We start from the raw sequence: 21,851 nt of genomic DNA on the forward strand, positions 1-21,851 counted from the left end.
AGATCTAGGTGGGTGGGTGCCACCGCAATTTCCTTGGTCTTAGGGGTCTTCTTTCTGGATTTCTCTTGCTGCTCCTTGGGTTTCCCTCATTGGGAGGACTTCACTCACTCAGTCTCTGGGACTGAGGATGAGCGTGATGGCCTACGAACAGCTGCTTTTGAGCTCTTCAGCCACTGGCGGGTGTCTTTTTTCCCACTAGCAGAAACCTGGGAAGGGAGTGACCCAAGGGACCCTTCTTAGAGAGAGAAGCCAATGAAGACTTACACTTCACCGGCTTAGAAGTGGGGATGGGCATCCCCGATGGTTGGGGGGGGGGATGGTGTTGCTCCCGAAGTAGGTGGTGCGGGAGCAACAGGGAGGGAAATGCCCCCGCCATCAAAGGGGCAGATGTAGTCTTCCTGCTCTGAGAGGTGACTGGGGTTGGCGGAGCTGATGGTTCCACAACTGTTGTAGCGGCGGCATAAGACGATGTCATACGTACAGGATGTAGGCGGTCAAATTTTCTCTTAGCCTCAAGTGTAAGTAAGTCAGTCCAGGGCCTTGAACTCCATGATTTTCCTTTCTTTCTGGAGAATCCTGCAGTCTGGTGAGCAAGGCGAATGGTGCTCTCCGCAGTTGACACAGATGGGAGGTGGGGCACATGGAGTATTGGGATGGATGAGTGTCCGCAATCTCGACATGTGGCACTGGAAGTACAGTGGGAAGACATATGGCCAAACTTCCAGCACTTAAAGCACCATATCAGGGGAGGGATACAGGGCTTTACATCACAGCGGTAGACCATCACCTTGATCTTCTCGGGCAATGCATTACCCTCGAAGGCCAAGATGAAGGCACCGGTGTCAACCTTATTATCCCTCGGACTCCGGTGGACATACCTGACAAAATGTACACCTTGCCACTCTAAACTGGTGCGCAGCTCATCATCAGACTGCAAAATAAGGTCCCTGTTAAATATGATACCCTGGTCCACATTTATGCTCTTATGGGGCATGATGGTTACAGAAACATCCCCCAACGTGTTACAAGCGAGTAAAGTCCGTGACTGGGCAGAGGACGCTGTTTTGTCAAGACTGACCCAGATCTCATTTCAGACAATCCCTCCACCTCCCTAAACTTGTCCTCTAAATGTTCAACAAAAAACTGAGTTGTCATCATCAAGAAAGATTCCCCATCAGCTCTCAACATACAAAGTATCAGGGAGAATAAAGATCCACTGCCATCCTTAGCCTGATGTTCCTCCCATGGTGGGGGTAGGGAGGCAACGATTGGGGATCATACTTCTGTGCGTTGAATTGAGCTCGTGAACTCTTAGATTGCTGGTGGTTCACCACCAGCAAGAGATGATGGACTATGCTTCATTGCATGTCATGTGCCCTGATGCCACTCACTCCGACCAGGGGCCCTCCCCATGGGTGCCACCCAGCTGCAGCAAAAGCCATCTGGTAGGATGGCCATTGCTGGGAGTCCCGATGCCCCAGGGGGATGGGCATCTACCCCTTGGCATACGTGGGGAGTTAACGGCGCATGCATCAGCAGAGCGATCCCTATGAGGTCAGGGGGCTACAACCAACAGGGTACATGGCGGCCCCACCACAAAAGGACTGGCTACCATGCTGGATATCAGGTGCAAAGAAGTTCATGGTCATTGTCGAGACAGATAGCGACACTGCATAGGGCATGGTGGAAAACACACCCAGGAAGGTGTCCTCACCCAAGAGATGGAGAATGAGCTGTATGCTGTTCATTCACCCATGTTCTGGTGCCCACCACAATGAACCATTCTTACCCTGTCTTTACAATTGGAGAAGGGTGTCCTGGATATCATGGACTGTCTTATCTGCTGGGAACATTTGCTGGGCAGTCTGCAGAGGACCAAGTGAATTGGAGCAGATCAGGAATTTCAGCCTCTTATCATATCACATCTGATCCGCAGCTTCCAGAATCGCATAGAGTTCAACATTAAATACATTGAACTTACTGGGTAGACATGAGATTTTGAGAACATGGTCAGGAGAAACACTAGAATAACCTGTGGCATCCTCCTGTTTGCGCCCATCAGGGTATACTAGGTTAAAATGAAGGTGCTCATTCAAAAATGGCAAAAAATTGGTTCATAAACACAAATCTTGATAGATCAATTTGTTGCAATCCTATGGCCTAAAATTATGCTGGGCTTCATCAACAATCAGAACAGTGTTTTGCTCCAAACATGCCCCTGTATGTTTGTCAGAGACTCACTTAGACCTGTCAAGTGCTGTTCGGTTTGTGTACTGGATGGTTTTGTTCTTGTGGGCAATTTCTGTATATCTGTTCCACATTTGCATGGATGTTAGCCACTGCTAACAAAAATGACTGGACCTTCAATGCTTGTTTAGCCATATACCTTGAGCAATTGGATAGTGACTGCTCGCTTTATGAAGTCCAGGACTTTCAGGTACATTGGTCATGCTGACCAATAGACCATGCAACCATAATATAACCGAGAACACAAAAAGATCTTATACAATTGCAACAAGCAAGATCTGACTGCACCCCAGTTCTTCCCATTCAAATGCTTCCCAGTATCAAAAGCTTTGATAGCTCTTGTTTTTAATTCTCTTAGATGCAGGAACCAAGACAGTTTTATATAAAATAAGAGGTGCAGGAACCTCACCCAGTTTGTGCCTGTTAACAGGAACAGCAAACAGGGTGATAACATACCACCTTAGGGGAAATATTTGTCCTACTCAAGCTAGTCTGATAGGACTTTCCCAAATTGATATCTGAAATAGTGCTGTAACTGGGAAGGCTGTAAAAAGATGAGCGCTCATCTCCAGAAACACCACTGATGTAACTGTGTGAGAATGTTGTAAGTGTAAGCTTTCTCATGGCCAAAAGAAGACTCCTTTGAGATGTTGTTCATCTAGGACAAGATGTACTGTTGCCTTCAGTGGGGACAGTTATCAATGGTAGTATGACAATTCCAGAAGCCACTATGGGAGAGACTAAGTAGTTACTTGGCCCTGAGAACCCAGACATGACAACTGTTCACCAAATGCTCCAAGCTCTTTCTCAAAGATCCTGTGAAGGCAATACTATGTCAGATTTGCTACATGTGGTTGAACATGACATGAAAGGATCTCTCTCGCATTTCTTTTAAGATGCTGCAACACCTAATAATGCACCATCTTGTACACAGATGGTATGTCTTGTGCCACGGACAATGCTGAATCCAACTTCTACATTGAGAAGAGGTAGTTGCCAAGTCCCTTATTGTTAGAAAGAATGTTCCAAATGCCCCTCATAATAAAAATGATGATGAACGCCTGGATTCACACACTAGTGGTAATGATCAATTCTGTAAAATGATTTACCACTGCCTGGGCTACATCTCCTGAGCCTACTGCTGATTACACCAGTAAACAGACACTTTCAATCTCAGCCAGAATTCCCCTTGATGGTCTCCCATACTAACGATGACATCATAGAACAATTTCTAGAGCTAAGGAATTCCTGCCATTATCTCTTTTTGCTTTCTTTACTTTGGCACTTAGCTGATTGAAAGGTTTTCTGCGCCTTCCTTTCAGGCACTGCTCAATCTACAAGGTACAACCAGACCAGGAAGCAGTCAGTAGAATGCAAATCTTGTACGATATCCCAGCAAACAGTGTTGGTAAGGGCTCGAGAGCATGTGGAGAAATTCATGTTGTGTAACATCCCAATAGCACTGATGAAGTGCATGCCCTGCTCCATGTTCAGGAAACATATTTCTGTTTCTATAAGGCTACCAACACCTTAGTCCTGAGGAAATATGATGGCAAAACCCCAAAGTACATTGTGTAGGTACCTAGTATGTCACTAGATGGCAGATACTGGAAATGTATCAACATATTTTTACAGCACATGCAGTATCGCAGCAATGAAATGTAAGATACTGTGCATTATTCGAATAATTAGATAATACAAAAAGAAAATATTTGCAGATAAAGGGATTGTTCCTCCCTGCAAATAAAAATAATTATTTGTTATTTATCATTTGGAACTTTACAATGAAATATACCACAGCCTTTTCTTTGGTTACTACTCAAACAGAACAGTGTCCATATAATCCATGTTTGTTCCTTTGCCTCAGCACAGTTTCTGTCTGATACAAATTTTAATAATGAATGTACTTTGGTGCTTCAGTGAGTTAATTAAAAAAGAAAAAAAGTGGGTTAGTTCCAGACTACACAGCCAAAGTGTCTGAGGTTCGGACCCCAACTGGTCCTAGGATTTTTTCTGTCACCCATTGTTCCTTTCACCTCTAACAATGGGATGAAGAGGAGAAGTCACTGCACCATATTTCTGAGTACACATTAAACTACAGGTCCTCTACAATGGGCTCATAAGTTGGTTCAAATGTCAGAGGAAGGCAAAGGCATACAACTTCCAATAAACCAATGCAGTGCAGTGCTCAGACCAGTCTTCAGTTCAGCAAAGCTTTATAGAGTGAGAAATGTAACTCATAGGTATATGGCCTTAGCAGTTAAACCACCAACACGATCCAATTCAGCTGACTCTGCACTTGCCAGCACCTCCTCCTTTGTCTCCCCCTAAGCACTCTGCATAATTACACAAAGATGAGAATGCAGTTCATGTTTGTACTGCTAGAAAATTAGTGAACATAGCAAGGACTCTGTGGCTGGTACCAACATGAAAAGATATTGAAGTCTCTTAAATGGCATTAGCTGAAGTGAATCACAAGTTCACACAAAAATATAATTCTTTGTGGAATGATGGTAAACATTCAAAGCCATTATAAATAATGTCTTCTAGGATCAACTTTGAGTTAGCTTTGCATTACAAAATGGAATATTTTTTGATATGACATGTCTTTGCAGTTACACAGAACTTTGGGATTGAAAAATTTTGTAAAAGACAATGAGTTTGAACACATGAAAGAGCTTATAATATTGCAGCATGCTGGCAATTTACCACTGAGGAATTGTCAACAGATGTTTTGAAAACTTTTTTTGCCTTTCTACACCAAATGGTAATCATTCAACTATTGCACCAGTTACTATTGCAGTGGGCATCGACACAATTTAAAAACCCAACAGTTAGCCTGTATTGCTGTTCATAATGAAGGGAGGCTTACAGTTATATACAGATTTATAACTGACAAAGAAATTCTAAAGGCAATGGAGGGCTAGTTTCACTTCAAACTGTGATACAATAAGGAGACTTATTTTTTAATCTGGAATGGGATATGCAGGACGAAGCTGATATGGAACCACGAGGAAGCTATTTGCCAAAAATTAGAGAGGATTTGGTGATTTCCTAACAATCCCCCCCCCTCCCCCCTGCTCACACTCTCTCTCTCTCTCTCTCTCTCTCTCTCTCTCTCTCTCTCCTTAGAAGTCTTATTCATTACCCTGAAACAATGACAATTTTCAAGAGAAAACACACTGCTAACCTCTATGCATAAAACATATTTTTTAAAATATGCTATAATGGAAAATCTCGCAAAATCAAATAAACTTTCTGAAGATATCTGTAAAAAAATGTTCTTCTGAAAACAAAGCAACAGATAGTACACGTGTCTTATAAGTGACAAAGAGCAATCAATGTCTTTGGCATTCGTATTCATCTATTATTTGTAACCCCTTTTATTCACAGTTGACAAATAGTTTTACTTACAAAAATGAATGATCAAATAAATATTTTTATTTGTTGTTGACATGAATAATAATTGTTATCCTTATTCATTATTTGTCATTTGAATAAATTCTGCCCAACTGGGACGTGTAGGAAGAGAGGTGAGGAATGATAACCATCATTAACAAATATGATGACATATCACCACTGGGGGCCAAACCACACAATAACCCTGGGTTCTTGGGTTCTGTGTCACCACTGGGGGCCAAACCACACAATAACTCTGGGTTCTTGGGTTCTGTGTGGACTGCTGTGGCCTGTTGTGGGGTTGTGAACCACTGGGGGCTACAGCGGGACAAAGGCTCTCCGTCGTTTCTAGGTTCCCGGTTTAAACACACAATATTATATAGGTCACATAATCATTCATCCTTATTGGTTTTGGAATTCTTGACTATCTTCCGAGTGTTTGACTTAGCTGTGAGGATGCAGAATTTTTATTTGCATTTGAGTCTTCTGAGCTCCTTTGATTGGGCAATATACGTATTATTCTCATCAGTAATAGGCTTAGGATGAACTATTTCCGATTCATCTCGATTAATTTTGGAAATAACGTCTGGCTCCTGAGACTTTGTACACACTATTATATCATCATTCTTCTGAACAGTATTTTCTTTAAATATTAAATCTCTCATCTTTACTAATTGTTTGGGTTGGAATAACTGTTATGCCTCGCTCTGTTCACAATATCCTACATGTACGCATTCTATGTTGTTCTTATCCCATTTATGCCTGCTTGCTTAAATAGGTAGATGAAAGGTTTTGCGCCAAATATTCTTAAATGCTGAATGTTTGATTTTTTTTCCGGTGAATGCTTTTTCTGGTTTCACGTCTTTTAAAGATTTTGAAGCTGATCTATTAATGAAGTAAATATCTGTAGATACAGCCCCGTCCTCCCTTCCCCCAGTATGCTTTTAGCAAGCCAGCATCAAATAATAAGCATTTGCCTTTTTCTACCAATGTCCTGTTGTACTTTTCTGTTACTCCTTCCCATTGTCTGTGTTGTTGTTGTTGTGGTCTTCAGTCCTGAGACTGGTTTGATGCAGCTCTCCATGCTACTCTATCCTGTGCAAGCTTCTTCATCTCCCAGTAACTACTGCAACCTACATCCTTCTGAATCTGCTTAGTGTATTCATCTCTTGGTCTCCCCCTACGATTTTTACCCTCCACGCTGCCCTCCAATACTAAATTGGTGATCCCTTGATGCCTCAGAACATGTCCTACCAAACGATCCCTTCTTCTGGTCAAGTTGTGCCACAAACTCCTTTTCTCCCCAATCCTATTCAGTACCTCCTCATTAGTTATGCGTGTCTGTGTACGAGACACTAATCATACTAATGTTTTCATCGTCCACTAGCTTCTTGAAATTTCCAATTGTTTCTGGTACTTGATTTTGTCAGTGTATACAAAAAGATCTTCCTTAGATAATAATATAACAGAGCCAAGAAATATCTAGCACCTCCAACTGATCTTGTGTGCATCAATCTGCACAAGTCAGAATGTTTTATAAATTATAGAGCACAGCAATCAGTGTCCTTTTTTGCAGGTTTTATTTGGCAAATTCAGATTTCGGCTAGTGCCTAGCTATTATGAATGCACTACTTTACAGTCTCTATTCATGTAAGTTCCTTGTTGTTTGGGTGTCAAGTCACAGTCCTTTGAATATTCAAAGTAGTATTCAAAGAACTGTGACTGACGCCTGAACAACAGGGAACTACGTGCACAGAGACCACAAAGTAGCGCAGTGATAATGGCTAGGCACTAGCCAAAATCTGGCTCTGCCAAATAAAACCTGCAAAAAAGGATGACTGATTGCTGTGCTCTATAATTTATAAATCAGATGTCACTGAGTGCACCCACAATCCTAATGGGAGGTAACCTGAAGTCAGAATGTATTATTTGAAGGAAACCATTTTCTCTGACTGACAATGTTGGAAAAGTAATTTTGTCTTTTTACTTTCCAAGCACCTAACATGTACAGAATCAATAGCTCCCCCACAATTAATGCCATTGGTCACACTTACTGCAAAGCTTCCATTCTGTCGGGGCTTAAATAACCTAATCTCCAATGCCCAACATTGTGTCACTTAATTCAGGTTTGGCTTTAACTAAACAATTATCCCAGTTGTTCCAACTTCAGCATGCCATTATCAAGCATCACGGTCACAAATAGAGTCTTTTGCTTATCATAATGGTGACAACCTCATTTATCAAAGGTGATGGAATGTCTCTTTCCCACTATCTTACGTACAAAAAGTATATTCGTAATCAACTATAGCGCATAAAGAACATACATTACTTTGAAGAATTGCAGGTTCCCATCAGCTGTACAAAATTATTTATTTTCTATTGTTTTCCATTGTAGCGACCATCTTCAAAGTCTTTGGGTTATCACCTTAATGATAGTTCTGTTTAATCATAGTGAAGACAATTCCTAGCAGATATTTAAATTATGGCCTACTGAATGTGGTCCTGTAAACATTTTGTGACTGTCAGTTTTCACTTTATACAAACAAAAGCTTAACTGCACATCCATCTAATGTACAGATTTTTTTTTTCTTCCTGTGAAAATTGTCACAATGACTGAAACTGGTAAAAAATAAATAATAAATTTGCACAGCTGACAACAAAAATGCAATTCTTCAAATTCCTGACAGTTATACTGAGTCTCCTCATCACACTGTTAGTAACAAATGTTACTTTCTTTTTTTCCTACCACATCAGAGTGTGTGTGTGTGTGTGTGTGTGTGTGTGTGTGTGTGTGTGTGTGTCACCATTTCTTTCAACAGGTAAATTCTCAATATTTGCCACTATGACTTGTAAAGTTAGCATTGATCCACATGAATTCCTCTTAAATGGGAGTTCAGACATATGCTGAAGCACCAGTCAATATTCTGGCCATCACTTATGGCTTTACCTGCTGTCGTGAAGAATGTCTTGCACTCTGACGTCCCTTTCAATAGACTGTTACTTCCCTTGGTTTTGCTGCAACAGTTTCTTGCAATATGACCATCCGTACTGCAATTATAGCATGTCAGCCCCTTGGAGCAATCGTGCACAAAGTTTTTGTTATCCTTCTTGTTCATTTTAAGGGCTGTGTCACAAAGAATAGAGCGGCAATTTTTTTTCGTACATCACTTCTTACATTAATTTAGTGATGATGATGAGTTGGGTTGAGGGGGCACTGGAGACATCATGCTCATTACTGCCTTGATGAGAAATCAACATGAAATCTCATGGGTGGGAACGAAGGCTGTCCCCACACGCACAGCAGTTTATAACGTACTAAAGTCTGCTGCCCTTCCCCGCCAGTTTAGGGATGAGGTCTGATAGTTAACAAAATTTCACGTCTCTGTTAACACTGGTATCGGTATCTGCAAGGACTTTGGACAGATCTCCAGCAAGATCAAGGGCTGCCCTTTTATCAGTATAAAGGACACACGTAGCCACAATATGCTAAACTGAAAGCGGCACACCACAAACTTCACAGAAAGGTGGATCCTCCCCCCTGGAGGAGGAAGGTATGTGTGAAAGGGCTGTGCCTGATGTGCAGTCTGTTAAGCAAAACCTCCTTCCAGCGGCGAGGCTCACACAAAGTTCGCCAAGCTTTTGTGGTCGGTTTGAGTGACCACAGTTTGTTGTCCGACACCTGCAACCATTCAGTCTCCCACTGACGCATGATGCATCTGTCAGAAAATGAGATAATGGCGTGCAATGGGATGGGACATTGATGGACAGCACCATCCCAACATGCCTCCTTGGCAGCTTTATCAGCCATGTCGTTATCCTGTATCCCAACATGGCCAGATACCCAGCAAAAGATCACCTTCTTTCCACGGTGTTAGAGCTGCTGGAAGCAGTCATGGATGAGCTGAAACAGCGGGTCTACCGGATACACTTGGTGAAGCGCTTTCAGTGCACTAAGAAAGTCGGAAAAGACAAGAAAACTCGTACGGTGATGTCTGTGAACCCTCTCCAGTGCCATTAGAATGCCATATAACGCTGCATCAAAATTTGTAAATTGTTCTGAAAGACGCACTTTAAAAACCCTTTCAGGGAAAACCACAGAACAACCGAGAGCATTCCCCTGCTGGGATCCATCTGTATAAATAACGATAAAACTATGGTGGTTGTTGTTGTTGTGGTCTTCAGTCCTGAGACTGGTTTGATGCAGCTCTCCATGCTACTCTATCCTGTGCAAGCTTCTTCATCTCCCAGTACCTACTGCAACTTACATCCTTCTGAATCTGCTTAGTGTATTCATCTCTTGGTCTCCCTCTACGATTTTTACCCTCCACGCTACCCTCCAATACTAAATTGGTGATCCCTTGATGCCTCAGAACATGTCCTACCAACTGATCCCTTCTTCTGGTCAAGTTGTGCCACAAACTTCTCTTCTCCCCAATCCTGTTCAATACTTCCTCATTAGTTATGTGATCTACCCATCTAATCTTCAGCATTCTTCTGTAGCACCACATTTCGAAAGCTTCTATTCTCTTCTTGTCCAAACTATTTATCGTCCATGTTTCACTTCCATACATGGCTACACTCCATACAAATACTTTCAGAAATGACTTCCTGACACTTAAATCTATACTCGATGTTAACAAATTTCTCTTCTTCAGAAACGCTTTTCTTCCCATTGCCAGTCTACATTTTATATCCTCTCTAATTCGACCATCATCAGTTATTTTGCTCCCCAAATAGCAAAACTCCTTTACTACTTTAAGTGTCTCATTTCCTAATCTAATTCCCTCAGCATCACCCGACTTAATTCGACTACATTCCATTATCCTCGTTTTGCTTTTGTTGATGTTCATCTTATATTGTCCTTTCAAGACACTGTCCATTCCATTCAAATGCTCTTCCAAGTCCTTTGCTGTCTCTGACAGAATTACAATGTCATCGGCGAACCTCAAAGTTTTTATTTCTTCTCCGAATTTTTCTTTTGTTTCCTTTACTGCTTGCTCAATATACAGATTGAATAACATCGGGGAGAGGCTACAACCCTGTCTTACTCCCTTCCCAACCACTGCTTCCATTTCATGTCCCTCGACTCTTATAACTGCCGTCTGGTTTCTGTACAAATTGTAAATAGCCTTTCGCTCCCTGTATGTTACCCCTGCCACCTTTAGAATTTGAAAGAGAGTATTCCAGTCAACATTGTCAAAAGCTTTCTCTAAGTCTACAAATGCTAGAAACGTAGGTTTGCCTTTCCTTAATCTTTCTTCTAAGATAAGTCGTAAGGTCAGTATTGCCTCACGTGTTCCAGTGTTTCTACGGAATCCAAACTGATCTTCCCTGAGGTCGGCTTCTACTAGTTTTTCCATTCGTCTGTAAAGAATTCGCGTTAGTATTTTGCAGCTGTGGCTTATTAAACTAATTGTTCGGTAATTTTCACATCTGTCAACACCTGCTTTCTTTGGGATTGGAATTATTATATTCTTCTTGAAGTCTGAGGGTATTTCACCTGTTTCATACATCTTGCTCACCAGATGGTAGAGTTTTGACAGGACTGGCTCTCCCAAGGCCGTCAGTATTTCCAATGGAATGTTGTATACTCCGGGGGCCTTGTTCCGACTCAGGTCTTTCAGTGCTCTGTCAAACTCTTCACGCAGTACCATATCTCCCATTTCATCTTCATCTACATCCTCTCCCATTTCCATAATATCGTACTCAAGTACATCACCCTTGTATAGACCCTCTATATACTCCTTCCACCTTTCTGCTTTCCCTTATTTGCTTAGAACTGGGTTTCCATCTGAGTTCTTGATGTTCATACAAGTGGTTCTCTTTTCTCCAAAGGTCTCTTTAATTTTTCTGTAGGCAGTATCTATCTTACCCCTAGTGAGATAAGCCTCTACATCCTTACATTTGTCCTCTAGCCATCCCTGCTTAGCGATTTTGCACTTCCTGTCGATCTCATTTTTGAGACGTTTGTATTCCTTTTTGCCTGCTTCACTTACTGCATTTTTATATTTTCTCCTTTCATCAATTAAATTCAATATTTCTTCTGTTACCCAAGGATTTCTACTAGCCCTCGTCTTTTTACCTACTTGATCCTCTGCTGCCTTCACTACTTCATCCCTCAAAGCTACCCATTCTTCTTCTACTGTATTTCTTTCCCCCATTCCTGTCAATTGTTCCCTTATGCTCTCCCTGAAACTCTCTACAACCTCTGGTTCTTCCAGTTTATCCAGGTCCCATCTCCTTAAATTACCACCTTTTTGCAGTTTCTTCAGTTTTAATCTACAGGTCATAACCAATAGATTGTGGTCAGAGTCCACATCTGCCCCTAGAAATGTCTTGTAATTTAAAACCTGGTTCCTAAATCTCTGTCTTACTATTATATAATCAATCTGATACCTTTTAGTATCTCCAGGGTTCTTCCATGTATACTACCTTCTTTCATGATTCTTAAACCAAGTGTTAGCTATGATTATGTTGTGCTCTGTGTAAAATTCTACCAGGCGGCTTCCTCTTTTATTTCTTAGCCCCAATCCATATTCACCTACTACGTTTCCTTCTCTCCCTTTTCCTACACTCGAATTCCAGTCACCCATGACTATTAAATTTTCGTCTCCCTTCACTGTCTGAATAATTTCTTTTATTTCATCATACATTTCTTCAATTTCTTCGTCATCTGCAGAGCTAGTTGGCATATAAACTTGTACTACTGTAGTAGGTGTGGGCTTCGTATCTATCTTGGCCACAACAATGCGTTCGCTGTGCTGTTTGTAGTAGCTTACCCGCATTCCTATTTTCCTATTCATTATTAAACCTATTCCTGCATTACCCCTATTTGATTTTGTGTTTATAACCCTGTAGTCACCTGACCAGAAGTCTTGTTCCTCCTGCCACCGAACTTCACTAATTCCCACTATATCTAACTTTAACCTATCCATTTCCCTTTTTAAATTTTCTAATCTACCTGCCCGATTAAGGGATCTGACATTCCACGCTCCGATCCGTGGAACGCCAGTTTTCTTTCTGCTGATAACGACATCCTCTTGAGTAGTCCCCGCCCGGAGATCCGAATGGGGGACTATTTTACCTCCGGAATATTTTACCCAAGAGGATGCCATCATCATTTAATCATACAGTAAAGCTGCATGCCCTCGGGAAAAATTACTGCTGTAGTTTCCCCTTGCTTTCAGCCGTTCGCAGTACCAGCACAGCAAGGCCGTTTTGGTTATTGTTACAAGGCCGGATCAGTCAATCATCCAGACTGTTGCCCCTGCAACTACTGAAAAGGCTGCTGCCCCTCTTCAGGAACCACACGTTTGTCTGGACTCTCAACAGATACCCCTCCGTTGTGGTTGTACCTACGGTACGGCTATCTGTATCACTGAGGCACGCAAGCCTCCCCACCAACGGCAAGGTCCATGGTTCATGGGAAACTATGGTACATACTTAAAATAGATGGAAACAAAGTTGTAAAAACCATATCTAGAGTACAATTTTTCAGGTACTGCGTCAAGCTTAAAATCACTTTGGGCCTCCGAAGACACCCAGGCGGCAGTGCGTTCCATCCCTGGGTATGTATTTTCATGCCCGAGAGATCCTGATCCTTGAGGCAGGCCGTAGCACGTATACGAAATGGCTGGGTCACGTGGGGCCAATTCCTGAATAGACTTTCGAAGGCGGGTTGATCACTGAACTAAATGCCAACAACTGGGGTGACACTGAGAGTTTCAGCACCAGTGCCGAATCCAGAGTGGTGGTTCACCAGCCTCTGCACACAGACTCTGGACTGGGCTGGTCCAAAAGTCTCCATTCGATATCTGAATGCCTGCATGGTGGACAGCATCTAACATCCACAGGTAGGAAGGACGGGCCGATCCATAGACCACGCTGCTATAGTCTAAGTGTGATCGAACAAATGCCCTATAAAACTGTAGGAGGCGGGACCTGTCAGCTCCCCATGTTTTTCCACCAAGGTATTTTAAAACGTTCAACAACCGGAAGCCATTTGTTCATAGGTCTTTTAGGTGTGGAAGCCATGTTAATTTTGAGTCAAATAATAAACCCAAAAAGGGCACTGTCTCTGGAGAAAGTAAAATATGGTCCCCCATTGTAAGCTGGTTGGTTAAAACTCCGACAAGCACGATTAAAATTGACACACACAGTCTTCTCAGGTGAGACCCGAAAACCAGTTGTCTGGGCCGTTCCCTGCATCCTAATGGTCAGTTGTATCTGCCTCGTCATCATCATAAGATCAGAGCAAGAGTAGAAGATTGCCAAGTCATCCACAAACAAAGAGCACTTGACAGGGCTCCTGACTGCAGAGGAAATACCATTGATAGCGATGGCAAAAAATGTAACACTGAGGACACTGCCCTGGGGCACACCATTCTCCTGAACATAGCAATTAGATACGACATCTTCAATGCGATAATGAAAACACCTGTCCTCGAGAAAGGATTGGATCAGAAGTGGCAGGTGTCCACGTAGTTCCCATTCGTGAAGTTTGGAGAGATGTTGTACCTCCAAGTAGTGTCATATGCTTTTGTGAGGTCAAAATACACACAAACTAAATGGTTTCGGCATAAGAAGGACTCCTGTCTGTATCGCCGTCTCCAGCAGAATTAAGTTGTCAAGAGTGGAACGGTAGTGCCTGAAACCGCACTGGGAGCGGCTCAGGTAACCTCGGGATTCGAGCAGCCAGACAAGGCGGCAGTTGACCATGCATTCAAGAGTCTTTCCCATACAACTAGTAAGGGCGACACTCCAATAACTGTTGGGGGCGCTCTGGTCCTTACCTGGTTTCCGGAATGGAATTAAGATTGCCTCCTTCCAAGTCATGGGGTACTGTCCATCAAACCAAGTCTGATTGAAACAAGAGAGGAGCTGACCTTTTGCTTCAGGGCACAGATGACGAAGCATGGTATAAGGATCACATCAGGTCCTGGAGCAGTGTCTTTGGCTGCAGATAAAGCTGATTCCAGTTCCCACATGGAGAATGGAAGGTTGTAGACTTCTTCATCATGTGAGAAAAAAATTGAGCTTCCTCATTTCTGCAGTCCGATGGAATACCTGAACAGCAGGAGCTTGTCTGGAAGACTTAGTAAGAGTAAAGAAGTGAGTCATCTCTTCTGGCATGTCCACCAAGACCCCATTATTTAACAAGGCCGTAAGGGGATGGGGACTACCCTTGCCTGAAATCCGTCTTATTCATTCCCAAACGTGCACCGCGGAAGTGGACCGGTTAATGGAAGTTGTGAATTCCCTCCAGGAAGCCCTCTTCCGTTCTTTGATCACTCGCCTTGCATGTGCTCTCGCAGACCTGAAGACATGAAGACTGTCTGTAGTTGGACACCGTTTGAAGTTCCAAAGAGCTGTCCATCTGCCCCTGATTGCCAATCAACAGTTGTCATTCCACCACGGTACAGGCCATCGTCCGAGATGGTTACTAGACCTGGGGACGGGCTCTGCGGCAGCCCTTTGGATCTCATGAGCGATATGGGCCACCGCTTCTTGTGCACAATCCTTTCATTCAAAAATAGCCTGTCGACTGTACTGTAACCAGTTTGCCATTTGTATCATCCAGCTGTGGTTTCCTGCTGGTCACTGTCCTAGGCGGCAGATGAATCCACACTGGGAAGTAGTCACTAGAATGTAAATGTGGAGCCACTTCCCACTGAACTGAATCTGCAATAGCTGAGGAACAAAAAAGATCAATAGCTGAAAATGACCCTGTAGCTGTGAAAAAGTGAGTCATCTGATCTGCATTCAGAAGGCAGATATCCTCATAATGGACGAGTCGCTCGATCAGCCTACCCCTGGGGCAAGTAGTGGCCGAGCCCCACAGCACATTGTGGGCATTGAAGTCTACCACAAGAAGGAATGGGCAAGGGAGTGCCTGGAAGAGGTCTGCCAGTGCGTCCGCATCCAAAGTGTCAGGGGGGCGGGGGGTGGGGGCAGGTACAAAAGAACACACTGTGATAGTAAACGGTGAGAATACTTTCACAGCAATTGCTTGGATGGTCGTGGCAAGGGGGACAGCAGAGGAGTGGTATCTGTCATCAAGAAAAATAGCCACTCCACCTTTAGCCCTGCCTACGGTAGTATCGTCTTTCCCATATATGTGGTAGCCCCGTAATGTAGGTGTGTCTGTGACTTTAAAATGTGTTTCTTGTAAGCAGATGCAGAATGGTTTATCCTGGACCAGCAGCTGTAATTCTTCCAAATGCGAGTGATATCCATTCAAATTCCACTGCAACACAGAAGTCCCTATGGAAGCCATTGGTTAGCGATGATGGTTCTTTCCTTTCTTCCTCATAGGCGGTGATTTACCGGGGAGGGCAGGGGGAACGTTAGCCGGTTCCGTGTTCTCTAGTTCTTCTGATTGGAAGTCCATATCTTCAAGAGCATAGTCGCCATTATAAAGGGAGAGCACTCGTCGATCCGAAGGCTTACCTACCACTTTCTTGGACTTAGAACTACTTGTGGACAAACGTTTTTCTTTACTGACAAGAGGAGGAGGCTGCCTGGGTTGCTGGGATGGCTTCTGAAGTTGGGGAGTAATATGTGGCTTAGGTGGTAGATCTACCGCTGATGGCTTCCGAGCGACATCAGTTGCAAGTGGAGCATTTCCCCCACAGGTACAGGACAAGTGCATGTGATCGTACTTGAATCTGTGGTCTGAGTTTGTGTGAAGGCATCACACTTAGCTATTGGTGTTTTAAGGGCTGATGCAAAAGAAGTTGCAAAACCCAATGGTTGCATGGCTTTGTAAGCCTTTTTAGCTTCACCATAGGGTATGCGTCTCTGTACTTTCAACTCTTGAATTTTCTTTTCCTCGTTGTCAACCTCACACTTTCTGCTCCACACTGGGTGATCCCCAGAGCAGTTAACACATTTCGGAGGAAGTGTACAAGAAGTCCCTGACTTGTGAGTGGAGCCTCCACAATCGCCACATGTAGCCTTCCCATTACATCCCATACTGGTATGGCCAAACCTTTGACATTTAAAGCAGCGCATGGGGTTAGGAACAAACGGGCGAACCTTAAGGCAGATATAGCCGGCAAGGATATATTCCAGTAATTTGAGAGTACTAAACGTTAGAATAAACGTTGCCGATTTTTCCAATTTGCCACTGACTCTCCTCATACAATTCTGCACTTCTTTGACGCCCACATTCTTCCACTCTTCACGCAACTCCGCGGGGTCCATCTCCATTATATCGGAGCAGGTAACCACACCCTTACTATAGTTAAGTGTGTTATGCAATTCAGCCTCGATTGGGTAGTCACCTAAGGCTTTACATCCCAGCAGCTTAGATATTTGGGTGGAATTAGCAGTTTCCACCAAAAGCGTTCCATTACGTAGTTGTTTGACACTTTTCAGAGACCCACCAATACCTTCCAATGCCTTGTTAATATAGAAAGGGGATATCTTCTCAAAGCTTCCCCCATTTCGCTTGATTACAATTAAAGTGTTATGGCACACTAATGCCCTGTTACTATTACTCAGAGACTTCTTTTCGAGAGGACTGACCAACCGAGCTGTCTTTGAGGAGTGGGTGTAGGTGTTGCCTGATGGTACACCCATCCCGTCAGGAGTAGTAGTTTCATGAGACAGTTCCATAAGAATCCCACAAGACGCTAGGGAAACTACCGTCGACCCAGGCAGAGCCCTGCATGCCTGATTCAACTGGGGTGCGGCAGGTGCCCCAGAGGTTTCTCGCTAAAGAATGTTTCACCTCAACAGCCATTCACCTCCTCAGCACATAGCACACCTTGAGGATGAGTTTTTTTTTTTTTATAGAGTTGGGTACCTTCCTCGCAGTCCAGGCGGTGAAGTCAAGAACCTCATTCTCCGAAACACAACATCCCACCGCTGCGCTGCACGGTGGTCATTGAAGTATGCCAGGGCTTATGGTGACAGAGGACTGGTGGGGCTTACCAGTCCCAAGCTCAGGAACCCCGGGGTCGCCAAGCCCATACTCAAAAAATGAATGCTGAGCCCCTGAGGGGTACAAAAATTTAATTTTAATAGAGTTTCCAATTACTGGTAGTCTCTCAGCTCATAATCATTGGTTTGCAGTCATCCAATAATCCTGACAATAAAATGCACCCTACCCACTCACGTTTCACTTCAAAATTCAAAGTATTTAATTTATTACAAATGGAAATTATTTTGAATATTTATTATCATGTACAGTTCTCCAGTCAATTTGTGAGGAGTGTAGTCAACAAACCAATTTTCCTGTAAAGTCCTCAGTCTTCATATACACTACCTGCTTTAATCCGTTCCAGGTGTCTTTGGCAGTGGTTGTGTTCTGCAGGTGCACGTAAATTGCTGAATCAAATGCAATTATTATTTTGGCTCTAGCATTGCTCACTTCCAACTTATCTGTTGTTTCACCCAAGGTACATTCCCATGGCTTTTCTATGTTGAAGATACATTTTCATTGCAAATTGCCTCTTATTGTAGTTGTCTCTGCCTGACATGTTTTCTATGAGCAGTAATGAATTTAATGCCATAATTACATCTTCAAACAGATTGCTTATCTTAGTTATTTTCTGTTTTGTAAATTTTAACAAACTGCATTTACTGGGCAGTCTGGGTAGCCTGGGCCCATAATCTATTGTTTTTAGCTTTAGTATTCAGTAAAGTGATTAAGCAAAGCAATCATGGTTGGAGGTAGCACACTTGAAATATTTTGTTATACTAATGAACACACATACCAACAAAAATAAAGAACATACATGGAAATGAACAGCAAAAGAACAAATGTATCAACAGAGAGTGTTGCCATTTTGGGTCAACAAAAGTGTCCGATTCCACCCATCTGCATTGACCTGTGACGTAATAGTGTTGTGGCATATGACGTCACTACAGCATGGAGGTTTCGAGTTGGTTATGTTTGCAGATGTGTTATATTTGATGGTGCCCTCTGATGGAGGATGTAGACATGCTGAGTTTAAGGTGTGGTACTGGGTTCATTTGAGTTATTGTTGTCATTGTGCTAACATGGTTTTGAGTTTAGATAGTTGGTGAGACAATGGTGGTTTGTAGAACTGTTTTTAGTCAGTTATTAGTGTTCTTTTTTGTTTCATTCATTGTTTATGTGTATGGCATTTTTGTTACGTCTGATTAGTTTGTTATGCAGAAAAAAGCTTAATTTTTGTTATTGCTTTTCTTGTTAGTTATGGATATGATAGTAAAGTTCATGAGTGTATCACTATGTTTTGAGATGGATGATGACATGATGTCTGTCATATAGTTTCTGCACATTTTTGGTAATTCTTATGTTTTGTGAGTCATATATCTATGGTTGGCTGGTTTTGTTTTAATTGATGTAGTGATATGGGGTATTTGGGTTTCTGAGTTGCTGATTTTGGTTCCACTTTTCGGAGTTGTAGCTGTTTGTTTTTTGGTATCAGTAGCTCTATCTAGGTCAAGGTAAATGTCCAGTTCCCCTTTCTGGGGTAGCAGGTGTTGGTTTTCGACATTGTTATCTGTGGTTGAGCTATATAAGTCAAGGGAAATGTCCGATTTCTGTAGTTTTACTAGTGTAATTCAAATTTTTTTTATATTGTTTTGAGATGGTGCAGTGTTTTTTTTTTATTATTATATATTTAGCTTGTCCCCACTCTCAACACCCAACTTTCCATGGTTGTCCTGTCAGTTTCATTTTATTTTTTGAGTGAGATGTTACTATGTCATTTTACTTGTGTCTGTGTTCACTGGCATTTTTATGTAGTGACGCTATTTTGTATAAGCTGAAAGTAGCATTTCTGCCATAGTGACAATGTCATGGGTCAAAGCAGATGGGTGGAATCGGATGCTTTTGTAATGCTGCCATTTCTAACTAAAACCATGGAAACAGAGAGCATCACCAAATCCAAGGTATACAGTCACACAGCGTGATGCCAGAATCATTTTAATACACAGAAAATACAATTAAGAGTTTTTTTAAAAGACATCATAGCCGTGGTTGACTGTATGAAATATTTATTATTACGATATCAACTTTGGCCTTAGGGCAATTTTCAAGTAACACTGCAAAAGTTACATTCTGTCAGAATATAAGACTATCTGACATGAGTACATGTCGTCGACAAAACACAGCCTTCTGACTGCGAGAGTCCCGCAAGATCCGATGAGTACGACACTTATTACATCGTAATATGCTGTTAAATATGTGCCGTATTGTCAGTGTTACCATCATTCTAATAATCTATCACAAGTAAAAGCTCAGGTGCACTGAGCATGTATTTTCACACCTACAGACTTAGCTCCACATGTTGTCAGTGCACCTGAGTTTTTATTTGTGATAGATCATTAGAATGATGGTAACATTGTGTCGTAGTTATCGGATCTTGTGGGACCCTCTCAGTCAAAAGGCTGCATTTTGACGACGGCATGTACTCATGTCAGATAGTCTTATATTCTGAAAGAATGTAACTTTTGCAGTGTTACTTGAAAGTGGACCTGAGGCAGAAGTTGCAATTGTAATAATAAATATTTCATACAGTCAACGGCGACTACGATGTCTTAAGAAATATTGTATGACTGTGAATCCCAGCCATGAGAAGTTAATAATCAAGAGTGTTGGGTATAGCAAGGCAAGTATAATACTAGCAGTACAAGAAATTCAAAAGAAAAATGTCATGCTTACCAACAAGTGCACAAACACTGCAGCAAAAGGATTTGTTGACATCCCTTCTCCTCTATACAGTTCATGTAGAAGACAAATAGCAGCCATTCGCTGCGTCGGTTTGGGTAAAAGATCTGCTTGCTGCAGTAGCAATATAATTGCACATCCCACTATAAATGAAAACATAAAATTCTATAACTGATTCTACTTCCAGAGTTAATTGAAAATATTCCAACTGATATCTATCAACAAAATGTAGGTATATAAAAAAGATATCCATGGTAAACGCCTCTGACAGTGGTTAATTAATGTTCAGATATTAAGAGGATAAATATTCATGTTCAATTTGTTAAAAATTACATGTATTGTCGAAACGCACGCTGAAATGCCTATTATACGCTTAAACTAAACGCCAATAAATGTACATAAATATTTTCCAAAAGATTAAAAAATTGAAGATCTTGATATTCTATTGACCACAGATACAATATCTAATTAAATATCCTCAGTAAAGTACTGTAAAATAAACGGAGACAAGTTAATAAATATAATGAACAAATTCTATCTATTGATAATATAAATACAGTAGTCACGTGTAACCGCTGGAGTAACGTAACATACCCTTGTAGAAGTCCTGTTTAGAAAAGCACTGATGCATTTGGGCAGATAGTGTTTCCAGTGTCTGGTTATCAACATTATCCTCGCTAAGAATGCTGTCAAAGGAAACAAAACTTACTAGATAATTCACGATATGGTAAAATTAAGCCCGTTATGTATAGTTATGCTACCTTAGTAAAGATGACAATTCTTTAACTGACAGAGACATTTTTTTCTCTTTTCAATAAATCTGGTGTTCTTAGAAACTGGGGGCCGAATGTGATGCTGATGTATGTAGATGTACTAAGTTCATTAGTACAATATGACACTCTCCCGCCACACTACACAAAACACGCCATTTACATAAAACATCTAGGTAAACTCAGCAGACGCATCTTTTTTATGTATACAAAACCAAAGATATGATTCCGCCGCAAGAACCTAGATAGGAGGATGCTAAGTTCACCGGACTTGGATACGATGTGACGTCATTATGACGTATACACGCTACGTCGAAAACGATAGAAACCGTATATCGACTATTCGACTTTTGTGAACTTTCGAGAGGTTGTGACAGAGTAGCGCTGTGCTCTGCACCATTCGTTGAAATCTGTTTTGCGTTCCTTGCGTTTAAATCGTGTATTGTACTGTGTTTGTGTCCTGTGCGTTGTTTTTCGTTTCCTCGTCTCTAATTATGTGTTCAACATTCGAGAGACTAATGAGAGAAAATCTGAAAGAGTTCAGCATCGATGACGACGGGCAATTGCGTGGTTATTGTGAATCTCGAGCAGAAATTGATGTACTTCTGACCCAGCTGAAGTGCGTCGGTTATTTGTACTCGGTGAGAAGAAGCACTCAGCAGCCAAAATCTCTAGATGCGTCAAGACACTAACCTTTCGTTAAGATTACATTGAGAAATCCACTTCCCCTCGTATTTCATCTCCGGTCGACGATTTTTCTTCAACAATGC

At 42.0% G+C, this 21,851-nt stretch overlaps 1 protein-coding gene across 1 annotated transcript in view; it reads right to left on the reverse strand.

Annotated features, from left to right (window-relative positions):
• LOC126190774 (CCR4-NOT transcription complex subunit 11) overlaps positions 1-21,322 on the reverse strand; it is a 111,214-nt gene extending 89,892 nt beyond the window's left edge. Inside the window, exons 1-3 of the mRNA XM_049931308.1 lie at positions 21,073-21,322; positions 20,906-20,997; positions 20,306-20,454 (exon numbers count right to left, since the gene is read on the reverse strand). Of these exons, the coding sequence (XP_049787265.1) occupies positions 20,306-20,454; positions 20,906-20,997; positions 21,073-21,110 (279 nt within the window). The 5' untranslated portion in view covers positions 21,111-21,322. The remainder of the gene's footprint in view (positions 1-20,305; positions 20,455-20,905; positions 20,998-21,072) is intronic.
• Between the last annotated feature and the right edge of the window lie 529 nt (positions 21,323-21,851).

Source organism: Schistocerca cancellata, chromosome 6, assembly GCF_023864275.1.
Source record: "Schistocerca cancellata isolate TAMUIC-IGC-003103 chromosome 6, iqSchCanc2.1, whole genome shotgun sequence".
In the NCBI taxonomy this organism is placed as follows: domain Eukaryota; kingdom Metazoa; phylum Arthropoda; class Insecta; order Orthoptera; family Acrididae; genus Schistocerca; species Schistocerca cancellata.